The sequence below is a fragment of the Diadema antillarum genome, unplaced genomic scaffold (assembly GCF_040938485.1).
Source record: "Diadema antillarum isolate AM-2024a unplaced genomic scaffold, OU_Dant_1.0 seq00002453_RagTag, whole genome shotgun sequence".
Taxonomy (NCBI): Eukaryota; Metazoa; Echinodermata; class Echinoidea; order Diadematoida; family Diadematidae; genus Diadema; species Diadema antillarum.
In genome coordinates, this window is record NW_027273060.1 from 37,675 (window position 1) to 56,368 (window position 18,694).

Consider the following 18,694-nt stretch of genomic DNA (forward strand, 5'->3'; position numbering starts at 1 on the left):
CACACGGGTTTGATGCACCTCGGCAGCAGGAATTGGCCCAACGGGATATGATAAAATGGCTGTTTTAACATAGCGCCAATCTTACGTGAGTTGTTAGTGATACATCAGTGATTCATCAGTATTACACATGCTTATTTACATGTTGTTAGAGATTTATGCGCCAATAATTTTTTTTCAGTGATTTTCAGTGATACGTAGGTGTTACAAGCGCGAAACATGCGTCATAATGTCTGCTAATCGTCAGTGGAAATTCATCGGTGAACGTGATTGCGACATTTTCGCTAAAGATCACTGATATTCCACGCATATTTCGCGCATTGTTCACGTAAGAACTATGCAAAAATAATGTAAAACAGTGCAATATTGCGTAAACTTTTAGCCGAGTTTTGAGCTGCTCAAAACTCGGAATCGCGTAAAGCGCCGATCCGACGCACATCGGCTGACAACTACAAAGGTTCCACGTCGGTTCCATGACATTTGCTCCGGCGACATTTGTTCCGACGTCATATGATGTAAAGGTCTGAAGGTACACACAGGTAAGAAATTTGCTCCGGCGACAATTGCTCCGATGACAATTGCTCGAAGGATATTTGATGCAAAGGTCTGAAGGTACAGATAGGTACGACATTTGCTCCTTCGACATTTGCTCCGGAGACAAATGCTCCGGCGACAGTTGCTCCAGCGACAAATGAAAGTTAAGAATATCAAACACGACACCATCAGCGTTGGAATAAAAATTAAATTAAAATAATCCAACGGCATTACATTGTATAACCAGACATTATTTTACATCAGCTATGTTTTAGACATTTTGTATTATCAGTATTCAGTAGGAAATGATGTCGTATGCAAAAGTTCAAAAGAAACGGAATTATAACATAACCCCTTAGAAATTATGTAAAAGATAGTTCATAAGTGTCACAAGTTCTTTACCTCATCGTCAACAGTTTCGTATGAAGTTGTTGCAAACTTTCTAGCTACCTGTTCAAAAATGAATAAACAAGAAACTTTAGAAATTCATATTCACCCATACTAGTATGTCTTCAGTATGGGATAGAAATATTAGACCCAGAAACACCTTGGATTTGTGATACATTCCAGTGACAATTTTGTAGAACTTGCAATCAATGACAACTCTATATTAATGACAAGGACAGTGAAATCTTGGTGTTTTGATTAGCTATGAAACATTTTCTCAATAAGTACCAAATATAACAAGTTTATAACTGGCTATGAAACATATGGTTGTTGTCTAAGGTTTTTGCAATGTATATTTTTTGGAATGTTATTACATGGAGAACGACAATATTTAATTCTAGGAGAAAAGTTTTGTCACAATAACGGATTAAAAAACAACAGCTATGTAAAAGGGATGATTTTCAAGGCTGCATATAGTTTCACAATTATCATTTCGATTCGAAACTGGAGTTTTGGTATAGTTAAACAAAATGATACTAAATGGCGTACCATCTTTGATACAGAATTTATTTATTTCCTTTTGTATATTATCATTTTTGTATCATCCGTTTGGTGTACTGAACAAAATTCTAACTTCTGTGGTTAACATTGAAATTTTTCCTTCTAATCAGAAGCTGTATTGATTACTGCTAAGGAAAGTAACAAAAATCTTCGTTTTTAAACGGGTAATTTAAAAATGTAATTGTTGAAACTTTCTTTTGTAGTAGTTATTTGTTTCACAAACTCGCAAGGTTAACTTCAAGAAATGAAAGTTCAAACTTGCTGGCATGCAAGAAACTTATGTTCAATGGAAAAACTTGTGTCAAAGCATTATTTTTGCCACTTTTTCCATTTTGTGCATAAAATACATTTCTATTTATAAGAGAAATGTCAACAAAATTTGTCAAGGCTTATTTGTATATGAAAAAGCGACAGAAAGAACAATATTTTAATTTGACTGTGTCGTTTCCCTATGGTCGATTGACGTGCTTTCTCTTTTCGGGCACAAAATCAGGCGGAAGAGATTGAGTGAAACGCTTTTTATACAATATTTATACTATGTGGACCTTTGAAATTTCGGTATTCCAGCAGCTTAATGCTACGATGTTACGTTGGTACAAAAGACAATACTTTGGGGAGTGCCAACTTTTCTGATTCCTCGAGAGCTTGTATATTTTGGGGAAGTTTTGTAGAAAGTCTTGCAAAGATAGTTTGTTTTGAATTTTACAGGTCTTTTGCAAGATTCAACATTATTTTTTGTAAGAACTGCATATACCATTCGACGGGGTTTTAAAAAAGTCTTCTGTGTTTCCTCTATTCATATTATAGTTCGGTGTTACCCAAAAACTTGATTGTCTTGATTCTGTAATTGCTCTCCTGACTCTGATCAATAAAAATAAAAAAAGGGACGGTGTTGGTAAAGTGTGACATCCTATAGAAATGTCGGAAATGTCAAAGTTGGAAGGCGTTTTGAATGAAACATTGGCAATGAAAACAGTCAAACATGCTTTAAAATGATCTTTATTTCAACAAAACACGTTTGAACAACATGTTTGAAAATTTGAACTGTTTTACAAGTAATGCTATTATGAGGGACAAATGGGACACGTTGTCCCAACTGTCCCTCACATGGCATAAATATGTACGACTGCTCAGTAACCATGCAGGCATTTGTCAAAAACAAGTTATATTAGTTGCATGTCAATAAGGCTCACCACCACACCACCAGCTTCAATTGTGCCCTTGAAATCATGAATACAAAGACAACAGATTAATTAACCTGATTTCAAAAAATATCATATTTGGGGGACAATTTTCAATACCAATTTATACATACTTAGAATTTGCCGAACTGCATGGCTTTCTTAGTGTGATGTATGGTTGCTTGGGGCTTATTGTAGATATATTCAAAGCCAATCGCTGATTGGTTGAACAGTTTTTGATTCAGAGAATGTGTCCCACTTGACCCGCGTCCCAACTCACCCCGCAGGCTCTCCCCTACAATGAGAATAGGTTTTAAGAATTGAAAGACATATGCTTACAACAATCCAGTGTACAATGGTAACTTCAGATATTGCATATAAAATCATTATAGTAATATACATACTCATATTTCATAATAAACCGTTTTATAAAAATGGCATAAGTACATGGGCTAAACAAATCATAATTGATCGAAACAGAAATGGATAAAATGGACTTTGCAACAGGTGACATAATTGATGTAAATATAACAACTTCAAGTAGTATTATTGTTTTCTTGTAGGAAAAAAAGAAATTCTTGCATTTGGTCATTTATTACTGGGAAGATTTTTTGAAGTTGAATTGTGAAATTAATTGGGGAAAATGAACAATAACATTTATTACACAAATTAAACCTCTTGTATAATTTATCCTGTGTGGGTATTGACTATTGATAAGGGGTCCTCCTGGTATGAAAAACATATATATGTATATCATAATCTACTTTTAGGCAATTCTAAATTAGGGGAACAGCATGTCTCTATCGGCAGATTATTCTAATCGGATATTGCTGAGCATATAAATGATCGCTTGTAAAATTCAGTATTACATCTAGGAGGCTCAAGTTTGAGTTGATGTGAATTACGTCTTATTCGTTGCGCTACGTCATCGTGCAAAATGAATTTGTTTTGTGCGTGTGTGTGTGGGGGGGGGGTGCGGGTGTGTGGGTGTGTGTGTGTGTGTATGTGTCAAGGAGGGGGATTATCTAAAATAATTCGATATACGTGCGCTATATGTGACCGTGCACCTCAAAACGAACATAAAGTCGCACACACTGATTTTGCGTGAGGACTGAAAATAAGTGAAATGGGTCAACCTAGCCGAACTTGACTTTTTCATATTTTCTGAAAGAGCGGGTCTTCTTTTACATTATGCTAACATTTGGTATTATAAAACAGGCAGGAAAGTGTGGTTTTTTTTAGCAGTTTATCTCGAACATTTTTGGTAGAATAGTGTGATTAGGTGCGTCTTTAGAATCCCTTTTTCATTTCTGAAAAACCTTGTCCACACTTTTCACTTTCAACTCTAATAACTTTTGAAAGGATAGTGCTACTGCTTTGAAAGTTGGCATTAATTATGGACAGAATGTGTTAATGAGGCATGCTTAATTTCAGTTTAATCTGATAATCCCTTCATTATTGTTACTCTGGTGGTTTACTTCCTGTTTTTTGTCCCATTCATCGTACAGCCAGCACGGTTTGGTAAAGATTTGAGCGCTTGAATAGACACTGTACTTCAGAGCCTCTTTTCTCAGTTCACACTTTTCCTGAGTTTGTGCTTTCTTTCCAATATTTAGATAGGTTAGGAGAGTTCATTTGATTTGAGTTATACATCATTTTAAAGCTTAAAGTCTGCTCTTTCAGAATATGGTCTTAACTAAAAATTCATATCTGGTGACTTTTTGTTTGTTTTGAGGTGCAGGGTCACATATATCGTATAGTCTTTTCCACACCGTTACGAATAATGTCCTGAAACAAAAGCTTGACAAGCCCACAGTTTGAATATCCAACGACGAACAATAATGGAGGAAATGTAACAAGATTGAATTATCACGTTACGCAGCTTAAAACAATGCAATATTATACAAATGATGCACAGGATAGAGTGCGTTTCGCCTCGTGCATGTTTCACAATTGTAAATACCCTCGAGTGCGCTGCATCTCCACTAACGCCACAAAATAATCCTGTGCATCATTTGTTTTATAAAATGGGTCGAAAACTAACAGCATTTTCACGTACCTTTGTGGGTCAATACCAGTCAGCTACATGTAGCACTCGTTGATGTTCGTCCCAAACATTTACGCACGTCGCACTCGGAAATCCCGCACATATAAGTACTGTACGTATAAGAATATACGTATGCCACACATGTTATGCACACAACAAAGGCCGGCCGGCAGCCCGAACTAGAAGTTGTTTACAGGATTGACAGCGCGTATAGTAGTGCGCGATGCACTTGTAACAACTGATTGAGTGCGCACTGCTAGTGTAAATATTGTGACGTCAGGCCGAGCATGTTAGTGAGAAATTGATGCGCGCACACGTGACCAGAGACTCCAACTCTCCCGTTTTCGACGGGAAATCTCCCGCCGAAAACCCATTTTTGCAAAATCTCCAGTTCTCCCGTTTGAGATTTAATTTCTCCCGCCCTGGCTCTTTGTCTCCCGTTGGAAAGGATTTCTTACATATTTCTATCGTATGTTGAAAAAATAAGCCTTAGATAGCACCAGAGAGCATCTAGAACCCTGGGAATTTCGCGCTTCGCACACATCAACTTTGAGCCTCCCGTTTGCTAGGGGTTTCAGGCGGGAGAATCTCCAGATCAGAAGGTACTTTGGGTTGGAGTCTCTGTGTGACTCATTTCAGCGCTTCCAATTGGCTACATTCTTGAACCCATTTTATAAACATGATTATGAGTATTAAGGAGTATACAAAATACGAAGATTACATTCCTGCAATACAAATTATTAATATCAAGAAAATACGATCTAACATTTTTCTTGAAACATTGACCTTCAATCTATATGTGTCACTTTCAGGAAAGTTCCAGAGACTTGGATCTGTATGTGAAAGCGTAATTTGAGTTAATTATATTGTGAGAAGAAGAAAATATGCGTTTCCTTGTTTAATTGTGTATTTTTGTTATTTCGTTTCATTCGTTCGTTATCTTTATTAAGGATTCTCCATTTGATCTTTCAAAAGTAATTTAAAAAGAGTCAATATGCAATAACTATGAATAAAACAAACAAAGAAACAAAAACATGTATAATTCTTAGGAGAAGTCCAGGAAGATTTTTTTTTCCGCCGGAGATATTGTGAGGAGGGCATTTTTCACCCTTGAAATTGTCTCAATTTCTAAACAGATCTCGTCTGTCTCTGGAGTAAATGTCGCCAGAGCAAATGTCGTACGTACCTGTCTTTACATGTAGACTTTTGCATCATATGACATCGGAGCAAATGTCGAAGGAGCAATTGTCACCGGAGCAAATGTCGTACCTGTCTGAAGGTACATGTCGTACCTTCAGACTTTTGCATTAGGCCTATATGACGTCTTAGCATTTGCGGTAGGAGCAATTGTCGCCGGAGCAAATGTCGGCAGAGCATTTGTCGCCGGAGCAAATGTTGCCGGAGAATTTGACGCCAGAGCAATTGTCCTGGAGAAAATTTCCCCGGAGCAATTGTCGCACGTTATAGGAGCAATTGTCGTAGGAGCAATTATCGCCAGAGCAAATGTCGCCGGAGCATTTGACGCCGGAGCATCTGTCGCCGTAGCAAATATCGCCGGAGCAAATGTCGGCGGAGCATTTGTCGCTGAAGCAAATATCGGCGGAGCATTTGTCGGCGGAGCATTTGTCAGCGGAGCAAATGTCGGCAGAGCATTTGTCGCCGGAGCAAATGTTGCCGGAGAATTTGACGCCAGAGCAATTGTCCTGGAGAAAATTTCCCCGGAGCAATTGTCGCACGTTATAGGAGCAATTGTCGTAGGAGCAATTATCGCCAGAGCAAATGTCGCCGGAGCATTTGACGCCGGAGCATCTGTCGCCGTAGCAAATATCGCCGGAGCAAATGTCGGCGGAGCATTTGTCGCTGAAGCAAATATCGGCGGAGCATTTGTCGGCGGAGCATTTGTCAGCGGAGCAAATGTCGGCAGAGCATTTGTCGCCGGAGCAAATGTTGCCGGAGAATTTGACGTCAGAGCAATTGTCCTGGAGAAAATTTCCCCGGAGCAATTGTCGCACGTTATAGGAGCAATTGTCGTAGGAGCAATTATCGCCAGAGCAAATGTCGCCGGAGCATTTGACGCCGGAGCATCTGTCGCCGTAGCAAATATCGCCGGAGCAAATGTCGGCGGAGCATTTGTCGCTGAAGCAAATATCGGCGGAGCATTTGTCGGCGGAGCATTTGTCAGCGGAGCAAATGTCGGCGGAGCATTTGTCGCCGGAGCAAATATTGCCGGAGCATTTGTCGCGGAGCAAATGTTGCGGAGCATTTGTCGCATTTTTCGGAGTAATTGTCCTCGGAGCATTTGTCGCAGGAGCATATGTCGTGTCACCTCCACATCAGACAAACTCATGAAATGCGCAAACCGCGCATGTTTTGCGTAAGGCTCAAATTTTTTACATGGTTCATGCAATTGTACACGACTTTTGGGTAATGTAACCGGGCCTTGGCCAGGTTTTGGGCAGCTCAAAACTCGGCTTTGCGTAAAATTTTACGCGTATTGCGCTGTTTTACGAAATTTTTGCCTGGTTTGCAGCGTTCTTATGTGGACAATGCGTGAAATATGCGTGAAATATCAGTGATCATTCGGGAAAATGTTGCGGCTATCGCGTTCATGTGCAAATAATGCATGATTCATACGCAGTTCATTAGTGATAATGCGTGGTTTACCATGGACCTCAGTCGTCGCGCACAACCACGTATTCCCCCTATTTGGGCCTTTGCGTGCCTATGCGCTGAAAATGCGTGGTTTGTTAGTGATTTTTGCGTGATATTTCCGTAGTTCTTGCGCAATTCATCGGTAATGGGCAAGTCCAAGATAAGGTCCCCTCAGAAGGCAAAATTTCATCTTTGCTCAATATTGACATGTTTGGTATCATTTTGAAGCTTAACTTAATGAGTTGAAGTTTTGATTTCCATGGAGGAAAAAATTATATTATGTAAATTTATGCAAATTTCAAGGGCTTCATTTGCATAAATGTGAAACACAGCGTTACGTATGGGACATTTATAAAAATTCATATTAATTCAAAGGAAAGCAAATGATATTTGATTAATATGTGGACATAAGAAGTTCATCAAATAGTTAAACTTGGTATGAAAATTTAGGGATTATGCAAATGATTATGCAAATTAGCTCGTGTCCTATCATGAGATGTCCCATACGTAACAAATTGAGGTCATTTTTTTAGGTTTTTTCTGAAATTGCTAAGGTTATATTAATGCCCTTTTGGAAAGTTCTAATTTATTGTTTAGAGAAATTAAATACCATAGAAAAAAGAAAAAACAGTAAAAGGAATATCTTTTATTAGGCATTGAAATAATGTTACGTATGGGACAAATGCGTTACGTATGGGACATCCTCATACATAATGCATGTGAATGCATGTAGCTAGCTGGGAAGGTCTCTCAGTACACAAATGGTCAATCATCCTGAAGAAAGCATCCTAACATTGTAGCTACTTTTTGAGTTATAGACACTTTAAACAATACATGTACTTAACTGAACAATTTTCAGAAAGGGGGAGGGGAAAATGGCAAAATACACCATGAAAAATCAGCATTAAAGGGATGGTATAGTTTTTTGCAGAAATGGGGATTCAGTTTTCAACATTTAATGAGATGATTGGAAACCAATTATATGAATTACTAAAGAGCATACAACCCTAAGACTAGAGGAATTCAAAGTTTAGTGATGGAGATCCAATTTGAAATGGTTGTGATATAAATATTTAAAAAGAATATAAAGTAAAATGATTTTTTTTTTTATTGCAAGTGATACACAAATTGTCCTTATTCAGGTTTCAATAATAGCCACGACAAAACTCATGGGTATACATACTGAGGTGTGACTCGAATCAATGACCTGACTGCTAGACAGACATCATATATCTACTCGATCACTGGGGTTCCACGCAGCAGGTATTGCTTATTTATAAAAATTAATATTTCTTGTGTCAAGTTGTTTTTTATTGAAACGAAATGGCACACTGCCCTTTATCAATGGAAGTAAACACTTTAAACTATTCAATTTTTCAGTAGTAACTATCCTGATAAAAATAGGGCATACATACTCAGGTTGGTCATAAAAATATAGAATATGATTAAATATGATTATGATGGTAAATATTTGGGGAATATTGTTCCCTTGTCAATCTGGATCAGTATTTGAGTAGTTTCAACTGATTCAATTTCAATAATTATGCAAAAATTTGTTTATGGGTATTTTGCAAAATTACTTTGCAAAATACCCATAAACATGTCTCTCCACACACTAAACGAATGGGGGACAAAGGGCATACATACTCACGTTGGTCATAAAAATATAAAAATATGATTGAATATGATTAGGATGGTGAATATTTGGGGAATATTGTTTCCTTGACAATCTGGATCAGTATTTGAGTAGTTTCAACTGATTTTACTTCAATAATTATGCAAAATACCCATAAACATGGTTCTTCACACACTAAATGAATGGGGGACAAACTGTCCCATACGTAACTGTCCCATACGTAACACGTCATGTCTGTCTTTAATTAGAACCTGTAATTAAAAATTTTTGCCTTATGACACGAAACTTACCTGTGATAATCTTGAGTGTTGTGACTTTCATCACAGTGATTTACAAGTTGTAGAATGAAATACTTTCAGAGAGTTTTGAGGTTGAAAAAAATGTTCAAAAAAACAAAATTTTTCTGGTCCCATACGTAACGGCACATATTTTCTCTTCTAGAATATAATTGTGAAGGTCATTTTTCTCCATTTTTTGCATGATTATACTTCTCCTAGATATCAATCACCATGATAAAGTTTAATATGATCAAAAGCCATTAACACTATTTTTCAGGTCATAAAAGTCTCTGAATGTCCCATACGTAACGCGCATGTTATCTTGGACTTGCCCTAATTTTCCTCCCGAAAATCAGCAAAAATTCTCGACGGACAAGCACGCAAAACCAAATTTCTTGCGTGATTCATGCGTTTACGCGACTTTTGGGCAGTGTGACCGAGCCCTTAGCGATGATTTTGCAATTTACACTACAACTGCACATGCATTTTTCTTGATTTACGAGATTATCTTCTGCGCATGTACTGTATACGCTATATATTTCGCGGGGGTTTTATTTTCGCGAATTTCGCGAGTCGGGAGCTATTCGCGAAATTAACAACACGCGAAAATATTACCTTCCAAAATGAATCCCTTGCCTTGATGATACGAACATTTCAGTACCAGTACTAGAATACCATGTCATGGCTTACCGAACAGACCATACTGGCTATAACCGTAAGCTTGTTTACGCACGTGCACGTCTACTTACGAATACTGTAGAGAGCCAATCCATTATCGCAAGGGGACCACTCGATCGTCAGAAATCTAGCGCGATGGACTTAACCACTTCAAAAATGTTGAATTCTAACTTACTACAAGTAGTTCGCACAGTTTGGCAAGTCTTTTTCATGCAGTGTATAACTAGTATCATTCTTATATGCTAGTAAGTTGAAAATTCACACTTTCTTTGCCACTTCATATTTTCTGTGGTCCCCCAATCGCGAATTTAACCACTCGCGAAAATGTGTGACAGCGGCAATTCGCGAAAATTTATGTACGCGAAAATTATAGCGTATACAGTAGTTTTTAGATATCTGAAAGCGCCCTCTTGTTTTTATCCAGGCTGGCTGTCGGCGGACAAGACTGGATCAAAGCAGGAAAGTATGTTGAAAATATTTTTGTGACGCTTTTGACAGAAACAGGTGCACAAATTAATTAACGAGTGATGAATGTCCATGTGTAGCTGTAGTAGGTCCATGGTTACAGTAACAGAACAGGCAATCAAAAATGCCTATCATGAGTAACAAGACCATGATTGGTATAGTGCCATGATTGTACAGTATACGGCTGTACAGCCTAGTATTCTCTGACACAGTGAAGCTAACAAATAATTCATAGCTTTGTAGGGCCTACAGTATATATCATGATAGGCAATCATGTTTGAAAGATGCAGCCTGTTAGTGTCAGCCATTCCTCCAGACAGCACTGTGCCATGATTGGTACAGCTGCACGATTCTTATGGGTGATACCGATGTTGACACACGAAAATACTATTCATATTCTTAAATTAGACAGAAAGATCCGTCTGTCCGGAGGACTCTTTTATATTTTGCCATTAACGCTGTCCTCCGTGGAGGGGATCCATGAAGCCAGACGCAGTCTCCGCGGAACATTCCCCGACGGACAGATACAGACCGATCTTTCGGTCAAATCTTAAATATGCATGTGGAATGTCATTATATTGACACACAAGTGACACAATGTTCCAAAACTACCAAGATACACCCGAGACTTCATCTATTTTGAAACTAGTTTCATATCACGAAATTCGTAGTTAAAGTGTAAAATTTACAAAACTTTTGGGCACGTTAGTTACTCTAGCTCTATCCACTACTGGCACTAGCCTCTACTTGGCTCTAGGGAGTCTAAACAGTAACACATTGTAGGCCTAATTAAGTAATATTAGTAATATTCTTTTAACTAATTTTGTGGAATGCGCATCGGTTGCTATGTGAGGCTGTATCTTAGCAACCAATTGACCTTTGGGCAAAAATATTTTGGTATTTTCCGTAAGACACTTTGGGGAACATTTGGTACAATTATTTTAAAGAAAACGGAGGGGGTCGGGTGACGAGCCCTTGCGCTTGAGCGCCAGGTGTGCATCGGTTGTTTTGACATGGATTGACCCACATGAATACCAGCGTGTGGGACTGTACATATGCGAGTTTCCGCTGTGAGACCAACAAAAGAGTCCAGGGTTAAAACGGACACTGTTACTAGCAATCGAAACACGATTCTCAGCACATTCTCCTAGCTCATAAATCACTCACCACATTAGCAAGGAGCAATTTACGCTCTCCCGAGACAAATACACTCGAAAAGAGGAGCCCAATGGTTAATACACTTAGATGAATTACGGTACTCATCGTCATTGTTATCCGTTCAAGCTGAGGAGAGGGAATAGGAACTGTACTAGGTAGTAGATTCTAGTCGTGATTATTACACATTTTATATTGGTACGTTTACTAGCGAGCGAGCGAGCTCTAACAAATTAGGCTTAAACATAGGGAACACACGGGGTTGGCGGTGCGGTGGTAGGGGGAGGAGGAGGAGTGCAAGGGTGCATGCTGGCACCTCTGACTTTCCGGAGTAGGGGGGCATAACACCCTTGTGAAAAATAGCAGTGTGGGGTGCGACCTTACAGCAGTATTTTTTTTTTCTTCTTGTGTGATTAGATATCGTCTAAATATTTCACCGAAACTAGTTGCTCCAGATCGCTGATTTTAATTCTGAAAACGCAAAATCTCCCCTTTCGTCGCGTGGGAGAGGATACCCGCAAGGCCTATTACTTATCGAGTCCTGTATGGGTATGCGTACGGTATCAGATACATGTTTGTAGTTGTCATCGTACTTTGGTATTCTGGTGCGACAGGATATATTCAGGATATATTCAGGGAGGTGGCACCTCCCCATGGGCGTCACCGGGGGGGGTGCGTTGGGTGCGAACGCACCCCCCTTCAGATCCTTTAAAAAAAAACAACAAACAAACAAAACAAAACTTCAGTCTGCGAGCGACCTCAACGCCGGACGCGTGTTTTTTTTAGACGGCACAGATTGGGGAAACTAAAAAATCTATCGGGGACCCTATCCCTAAACCTAACCCTAATCCTAATCCTAACCCTAACCATCAAACCCTAACCCTAACCCTAACCCCAACCCTAACCCTAACCATAACCATAACCAAAAACCCTAACCCAACGTTTTTCCCATAGGTTTAACACGCGCCATGCCCCAATCTGTGCCGTCTTAAAAAAAAACGCACGCCGGACGCTAAATGATTATTCTTTTCTATATATATATATATATATTTTTTTTTTTTTGCACCAGGGACAAAAAAAAAAAAAAAACAACACCAACAACAAAGAACAAAATCGCCAAAAACAATTCGCACCTCTGGTTCTGGCAGCACTGATTTTATACATATCTACTATAGTATTCTATACAGTGTTTACTATTTATCGACCGTACTGTACATCGGTATGATACGGAGCACGTACACGTTTGCATACATGTACGTGACACAGTATGTAGTGTCTATGTACGTTACTCCTGACCAATCCATATTGCAGGGGCGTCACCAGCTCTTTTTCAAGGGGGGTGCGTTTTGACAGTACATGTAAACTGTGAGATTTTTGTTTTGATTTGATTCATTGGCTCCTGTGTCATCATGTACATTTACACATATATCGTACATATTACACGTGATTGTACATACCGAATCTTTCGCTATGAAGGACTATACGGGGGTACGTACATTATGTGACGGTGTGAGATCCTCGGCGAGGATCCATTCCGCTCCTTCAGTGCGGAGTGTGTGGGAGGGGGATACCCCCTCCCACTGTAGGAATTTTGTGTAAAAACAAGAGTGTAAAAGTCGCCTTAACAGAGAGTGTAATAATGTGTTAAGCATATCATGCGCAGTTCACGCGCATATATATATGTCATATTGTCAATATGCGCCTCACTTGTATACGCAACTATGGTAACGCGTATTGTGGAATGCTAAAAAGATCTGGCAATGCCCGCCCTTGGCCGGCAGTTTGCAGTATGGCAGCTGGGAGAATAAAAGCCATAGTATCATTCACATGGAATGTTATCTCAAACTGACTGAGTCATGACTGGTTCTTAATTTGAACGCCTGTTTGACATGGTGGCAGCGGCTAAAGACGGAACCGAAGAAACGTAATTTTATCGTGAATTGGACAGATTTGTCTCATTAACTTCGCGTTAATTGCACGATAATTTACAGCCGCATCTACGTAGGAGTAAGGTGTTACGTTACGTATGGTTGGGGCACCACCTATCGACAGGGCACCTTCCCATCGGCACCCTGCGTATCATGGCTGTTTGCGTATAGAACGAAAAAGTACGCGCGGGATTAAGTGTCATTAGCTATAAAAACAATAAAAACGAAGAAACGAAAATCAAACTCAAACAAACCAAGCTAAAAATTACACATCCGCTCAGTAACGACGCATGGCTGTGAAATTCACGTGTATTACCTATGGCCTGTGAAATTCACGTGTATTACCTATGGAGGGGAGGGGGTGCCGATCGCAAGGTTCCCTTTTTAGCTGCGCGAAGAAAACGGAACGCACGCACTAAAATTGCGCTATTTTAAAACGGAGATTCATAATCAACGAGACGGTCACGACATTCAACACTGCAGTATTTATGGCATATTTGAGGTAAGAATTAGGCGGATTTGTATTATATTTTTAGAATAAACAAGCTACAGACCCTTAGGGTGACGATACGTGGTACCCCCAACCCTACAGTGTCTACATGTGAGACGGACATGGATCGAGTCTATTGAATAGATTCTAACTGTTACTTCGAGTTAGACCTAGCCTAGAGGTCGAAATCAGAACTAGGGGCCGTATTCTGAGAGCTAATTAAGTGTCTGATTAGCACTTAATTACCGAATTGGTATTCTGAGAGCATGATTAAGTAGGGGGTATATTAACTACCATAGCAACAAGCGTTTTCGCGGGAAGGACCTACGCGTTTGCGCGTATCAATGCTCGTGCACCTCTGAGAGGACTTAGATAGTTAATTACGAATCGGTATTCTGAGGGTGTAATTAAGTATGAAAGTTAATGGAAAACTTAATGATACCAAAGAGTGTCATTAACTACTCCGATATCACGCATTACATCGTGTTTTCTCTGCCACAACGATTCTTACCGTCTACGGTAACCGAGGAGGGGTTGAATCTTGTTATCATGGTATCCGTAGATCAGAGAAAAAAAGAAATATAGCCGATCTTCGAGGAATTTTGTCATTTTATGTGAGCAAAGAGGTTGAGATCTTCGCGTGCGTAGGTGAGGGGTCAAATACCGGAGTGTGCGCACGGTGCTCTTGGGTTGTAATTAAGGGGGCGTGGAGGAGCGCGCATTGAGGGCATATACATATTTGAGCGTGTAATCATCATTTTGGCTTCTAACAACACGTCTGATTGGATGGAATAACAATTAGATGGGAGGGACCTAAGATAATTACAGGGGACTTAATCATACCTTAATTACGTCCTCAGAATACCGATTTTGCCCATGATTAAGGGCCTATTAACTTCACGATTTAATCACGAAGTTAATTACAGACTTATAATTACGACCTCAGAATACCACCCCAGATGTCAATATCTACCAGAGATGACTGAGGACAGAACCGGATGTTCAAACTACCGTAGCTGATCGACGTCTGGATGAGAGCTGAATGTTAGTGCTGACTCCTCGGAGGCGACCGGGAGTGATTTCTCTTGCTACACATCACACGTTGCAGAAATGACCGTCCGCAGGCCTACTACAGTAGTGACAACGGTGACTGGGCGACCTAGGAGGATGTGATGACCTATCTACTCAATGCGATATGTTAAATTGCAAGAATTAAGAGCCTGATAACAAACACGCAATCTGGAGTTACGTGAGTTATTGAACTGACCGATAAGCTACATTTAACGCTAACCATTGCATTATAACTCACAGGTTGAATACCAAGTTCATCACTGAAATACAAGCTGTAAGTCTGACTCTGAACTGAATAGGATCGTGTTAAACCTAGCTTAGAGTTTATTTTCGAATGAACGCTATGCAGTGAAATCCAGAGCAGTTCCAGGAACTAGCAGCAAAAAATCTGGATAGTTTATCGGCGATGATGGACTGAGTAATGAAACTGGGCTCGTGAAGAATCTCTAATTCTACGAACTTGAGTTTGATTTATTCATTTCATTTATGATTGCCATGTTTGATGTTATTGTGAATTGTCGATACATATGATGCAAATCTGGTTTGTCTAGACTAAAGAATCCGAAACTAGTAGTCTAGAGCGTGCTATTCACTAAGGCTATGCTATGGTCGTATGCAGAATTGCTCTGAATGCATAGATCTATTGTGGAATTTACGCGTATACGTAAATTGGTCTACAGTTATATGTGTAAACTGAAAAAAATGTTTACCGTACGTTCGCTTGCATGACAGTTCAGGTATTTGCACGTGATCTGTAACATATGTAACAAGTCAAAATTGCTATTGGAGTAATAGTATGACATTTCTTTAGAGAGATAATTGTTACAGGATTTAATACATCATGGCAAGTGGGTCTACTGTGTCCCAGAATGGACTGGTCCAACCCCGAACGTTCGCAAGCATTGCGAGAATTCAAACAGGTTGCTGGTTTATGGTTCGCAATTAAGAAAGTTCAAGAAGAAGAACAGCACACTTACATTATCCTAGGTGGTCAGGAACAGAAGGTCTTCGCATGTTCAACACATGGAAGCTGTCTGAAGAACAACTCAAGGATCCAAAGAATATTTGGGAGGCATTTTCTGCCCAAATAGAGCCCCAGGAGAATTTTCGGATCCACAGGTTAGAATTCCAGAGATACAGGCAGGGGGCAACAGAGACCGTAGATGACTTTATTCTGAGGTGCCGCACGAAAGCAGCAAAGTGCAATTTCAAGACTGATGCAACAATCGAGGAGAGGATTATTGAAGTCTTGATTGCAGGAATCAGATATTCCGAAGTACAAAAGGTACTACTCAGCAAGGACGAAAAATTGAAGCTGGATGAAGCTGCAACGATTGCCAGGACACACGAGGCCAGTGACTCCCATATGAATCAACTGCACAGTCTGGATATAGCCTCGGTGCAAGAAGTGCACAAATCAAAGCCATGTAGGAATTGTGGATTGCGACATCCACCAAAGAAATGTCCTGCATTCAAATCAAAGTGTCACAAATGTGGTAAGACAGGACACTGGAAGAAGCAATGCAGATCTTCACAGTCGAGACACAGTAAAGAAGACAGAGCACACACAGGTAGCTCTCACAAAGGAGGTTCAAGGGGACGCAGTAGAATCCGTAGCCCAGCCTCAACAAGGGATCTTCATCCTATTGCAAGCCAAGATGATCTTGAGAGAGGGTTTGAGGAAATGACATTTGAATCTATCACAGTCGGCGATGTGCAGGTTGACAGTGTTCCGGTGGAACGTGATGAGATTTTTGCCACTCTAAACATTCACTTGAAGGACACTCCAGGAAATCATACCCTGAAAGTGAAGGTGGACATATTCCAGGAGAAGATGGATCAAATCCTTGAGCAGTGTCCAGGTACTATCGGCATTGCTGATGACATAGTTGTCTTTGGGAAGAATGAGGCAGAACATGACAAAGCCCTCCACAACCTCATGACTGTTGGACGGAAGTATGGACTTGTCTTCAACGCAGACAAATGTGATATAAAGATATCACAGGTGAAGTTCTTCGGTTGTCTCTATGACAAAGAAGGTGTACACCCAGATCCTGCAAAGATTGCAGACATCACCAACCTTCCTACACGTAGTTGCTTGAAAGAGTTACAGCAGTTCCTTGGGATGGTGCAGTACATGTCTCCCTTCATCCCAAATCTCGCAGAGAATGCGGAGAACCTACGAACGTTGACTAGGAAGGACAGTGAATGGCAATGGACGCCATCACACCAGAAGTCATTCGAGCACATTAAGTCTCTAGTGTCATCCATGTGTACTTTGACGTACTTTGACCCCTCGAAGCACACTACAATACAAGTAGATGCCTCCACCAGAGGACTTGGAGCCGCTTTACTCCAGGAGGGGAAACCAGTTGCTTTCGCAAGCAAAGCATTGACAGAGACCGAGAGTCGATACGCAAACATCGAGAGAGAAATGTTAGCAGTTGTGTTTGGCTGCACAAGGTTCCACACATACGTGTACGGATCACGATTCACAGTGGAATCTGATCACAAGCCATTGGAAAGTATCCATAGGAAGAATCTGGCCAACACTCCACCTAGACTGCAACGGATGCTTCTCCGTCTGCAACCGTACGACTTTGAGCTCGTGTACTAACCAGGACCACAAGTTGCCTTGGCAGATGGTTTGTCTAGGATCAATCCAGAGAAACAACCAGCTATGGAATTCGACAAGACAATCCATGCAATCTATATATGTCTCCCACTAAGCTAAGACAGCTACAAGAAGAGACAGACAGATGCAGTGACCTCAGAACACTGAAGGAAGTCATCCACACAGGTGTAATTGGCCTGAAGATGTGAAGAAAGTCCCCAAAGAGGTGCGTCACTACTGGTCGTGTCGGGACTCCTTGACAGTCGAGGATGGTCTCATTATGAAGGGGGAAAGAATCTTCATGCCCAAGCCTATGCAGCAGAAGGTTTTGCAGAAACTTCATGCAGGCCACCAAGGAACGACAAAGACACAGCTCAGAGCGAAGACATGTGTCTACTGGGATGGACTATCCAAGGACATTGAGAATATGGTGAGGTCTTGCAGAGCATGCAACGAGCTACAGAATGCTCAACAGAAAGAACCACTCCTTCAACACGATGTTCCCAGACATCCGTGGGAATCAGTTGGAAGGGACCTTTTCCACTTTGACGGTGATGAGTATCTCATAGTGACTGACTATTGGTCGAAGTTCCCTATCGTCCGGAAGATCAGTGGTAGCTGCAATAGCTCGAAAATTGTTCAGATCTCAAAGAACATTTTCAGCGAGCAAGGCATTCCTATGAGAATTGTCAGTGACAATGGACCCCAATTCTCCAGCAGAGAATACAAGCAGTTCACTGATGAGTGGAACATTGAACATGTGACATCAAGCCCACACTATCCACAGAGCAATGGATTTGTAGAAAGAGCGATACAGACAGTCAAATCGACACTGGGGAAAGTGAAACTGTCTGGAGGTGATTCACATCTTGCCCTGTTGTGTTTGCGAACAACACCAATTGACAGTAGTTTGCCTTCACCAGCAGAACTACTACAGGGGAGGAAATTTCGGAGTGACCTACCCGTAAAGATGAGCAACTCATCATACCATGATGATGTCAGCGAGAAACTTCAAAATCG

The 18,694-nt window shown here is 40.4% G+C and overlaps 1 protein-coding gene across 1 annotated transcript; it reads right to left on the bottom strand.

Moving 5' to 3' along the window:
• Positions 1 to 5,416: 5,416 nt before the first annotated feature.
• Positions 5,417 to 7,548, bottom strand: LOC139714818 (uncharacterized). The gene has a single exon (XM_071626475.1). The coding sequence runs from the start codon at positions 7,052 to 7,054 to the stop codon at positions 6,002 to 6,004; it is 1,053 nt and encodes a 350-aa protein (XP_071482576.1). The 5' UTR covers positions 7,055 to 7,548; the 3' UTR covers positions 5,417 to 6,001.
• Positions 7,549 to 18,694: the final 11,146 nt, after the last annotated feature.

Bases quoted from the DNA above. Each gene is read 5' to 3' on its own strand.
- LOC139714818 (XM_071626475.1), bottom strand. From the start codon at position 7,054: ATGAGTTTGTCTGATGTGGAGGTGACACGACATATGCTCCTGCGACAA.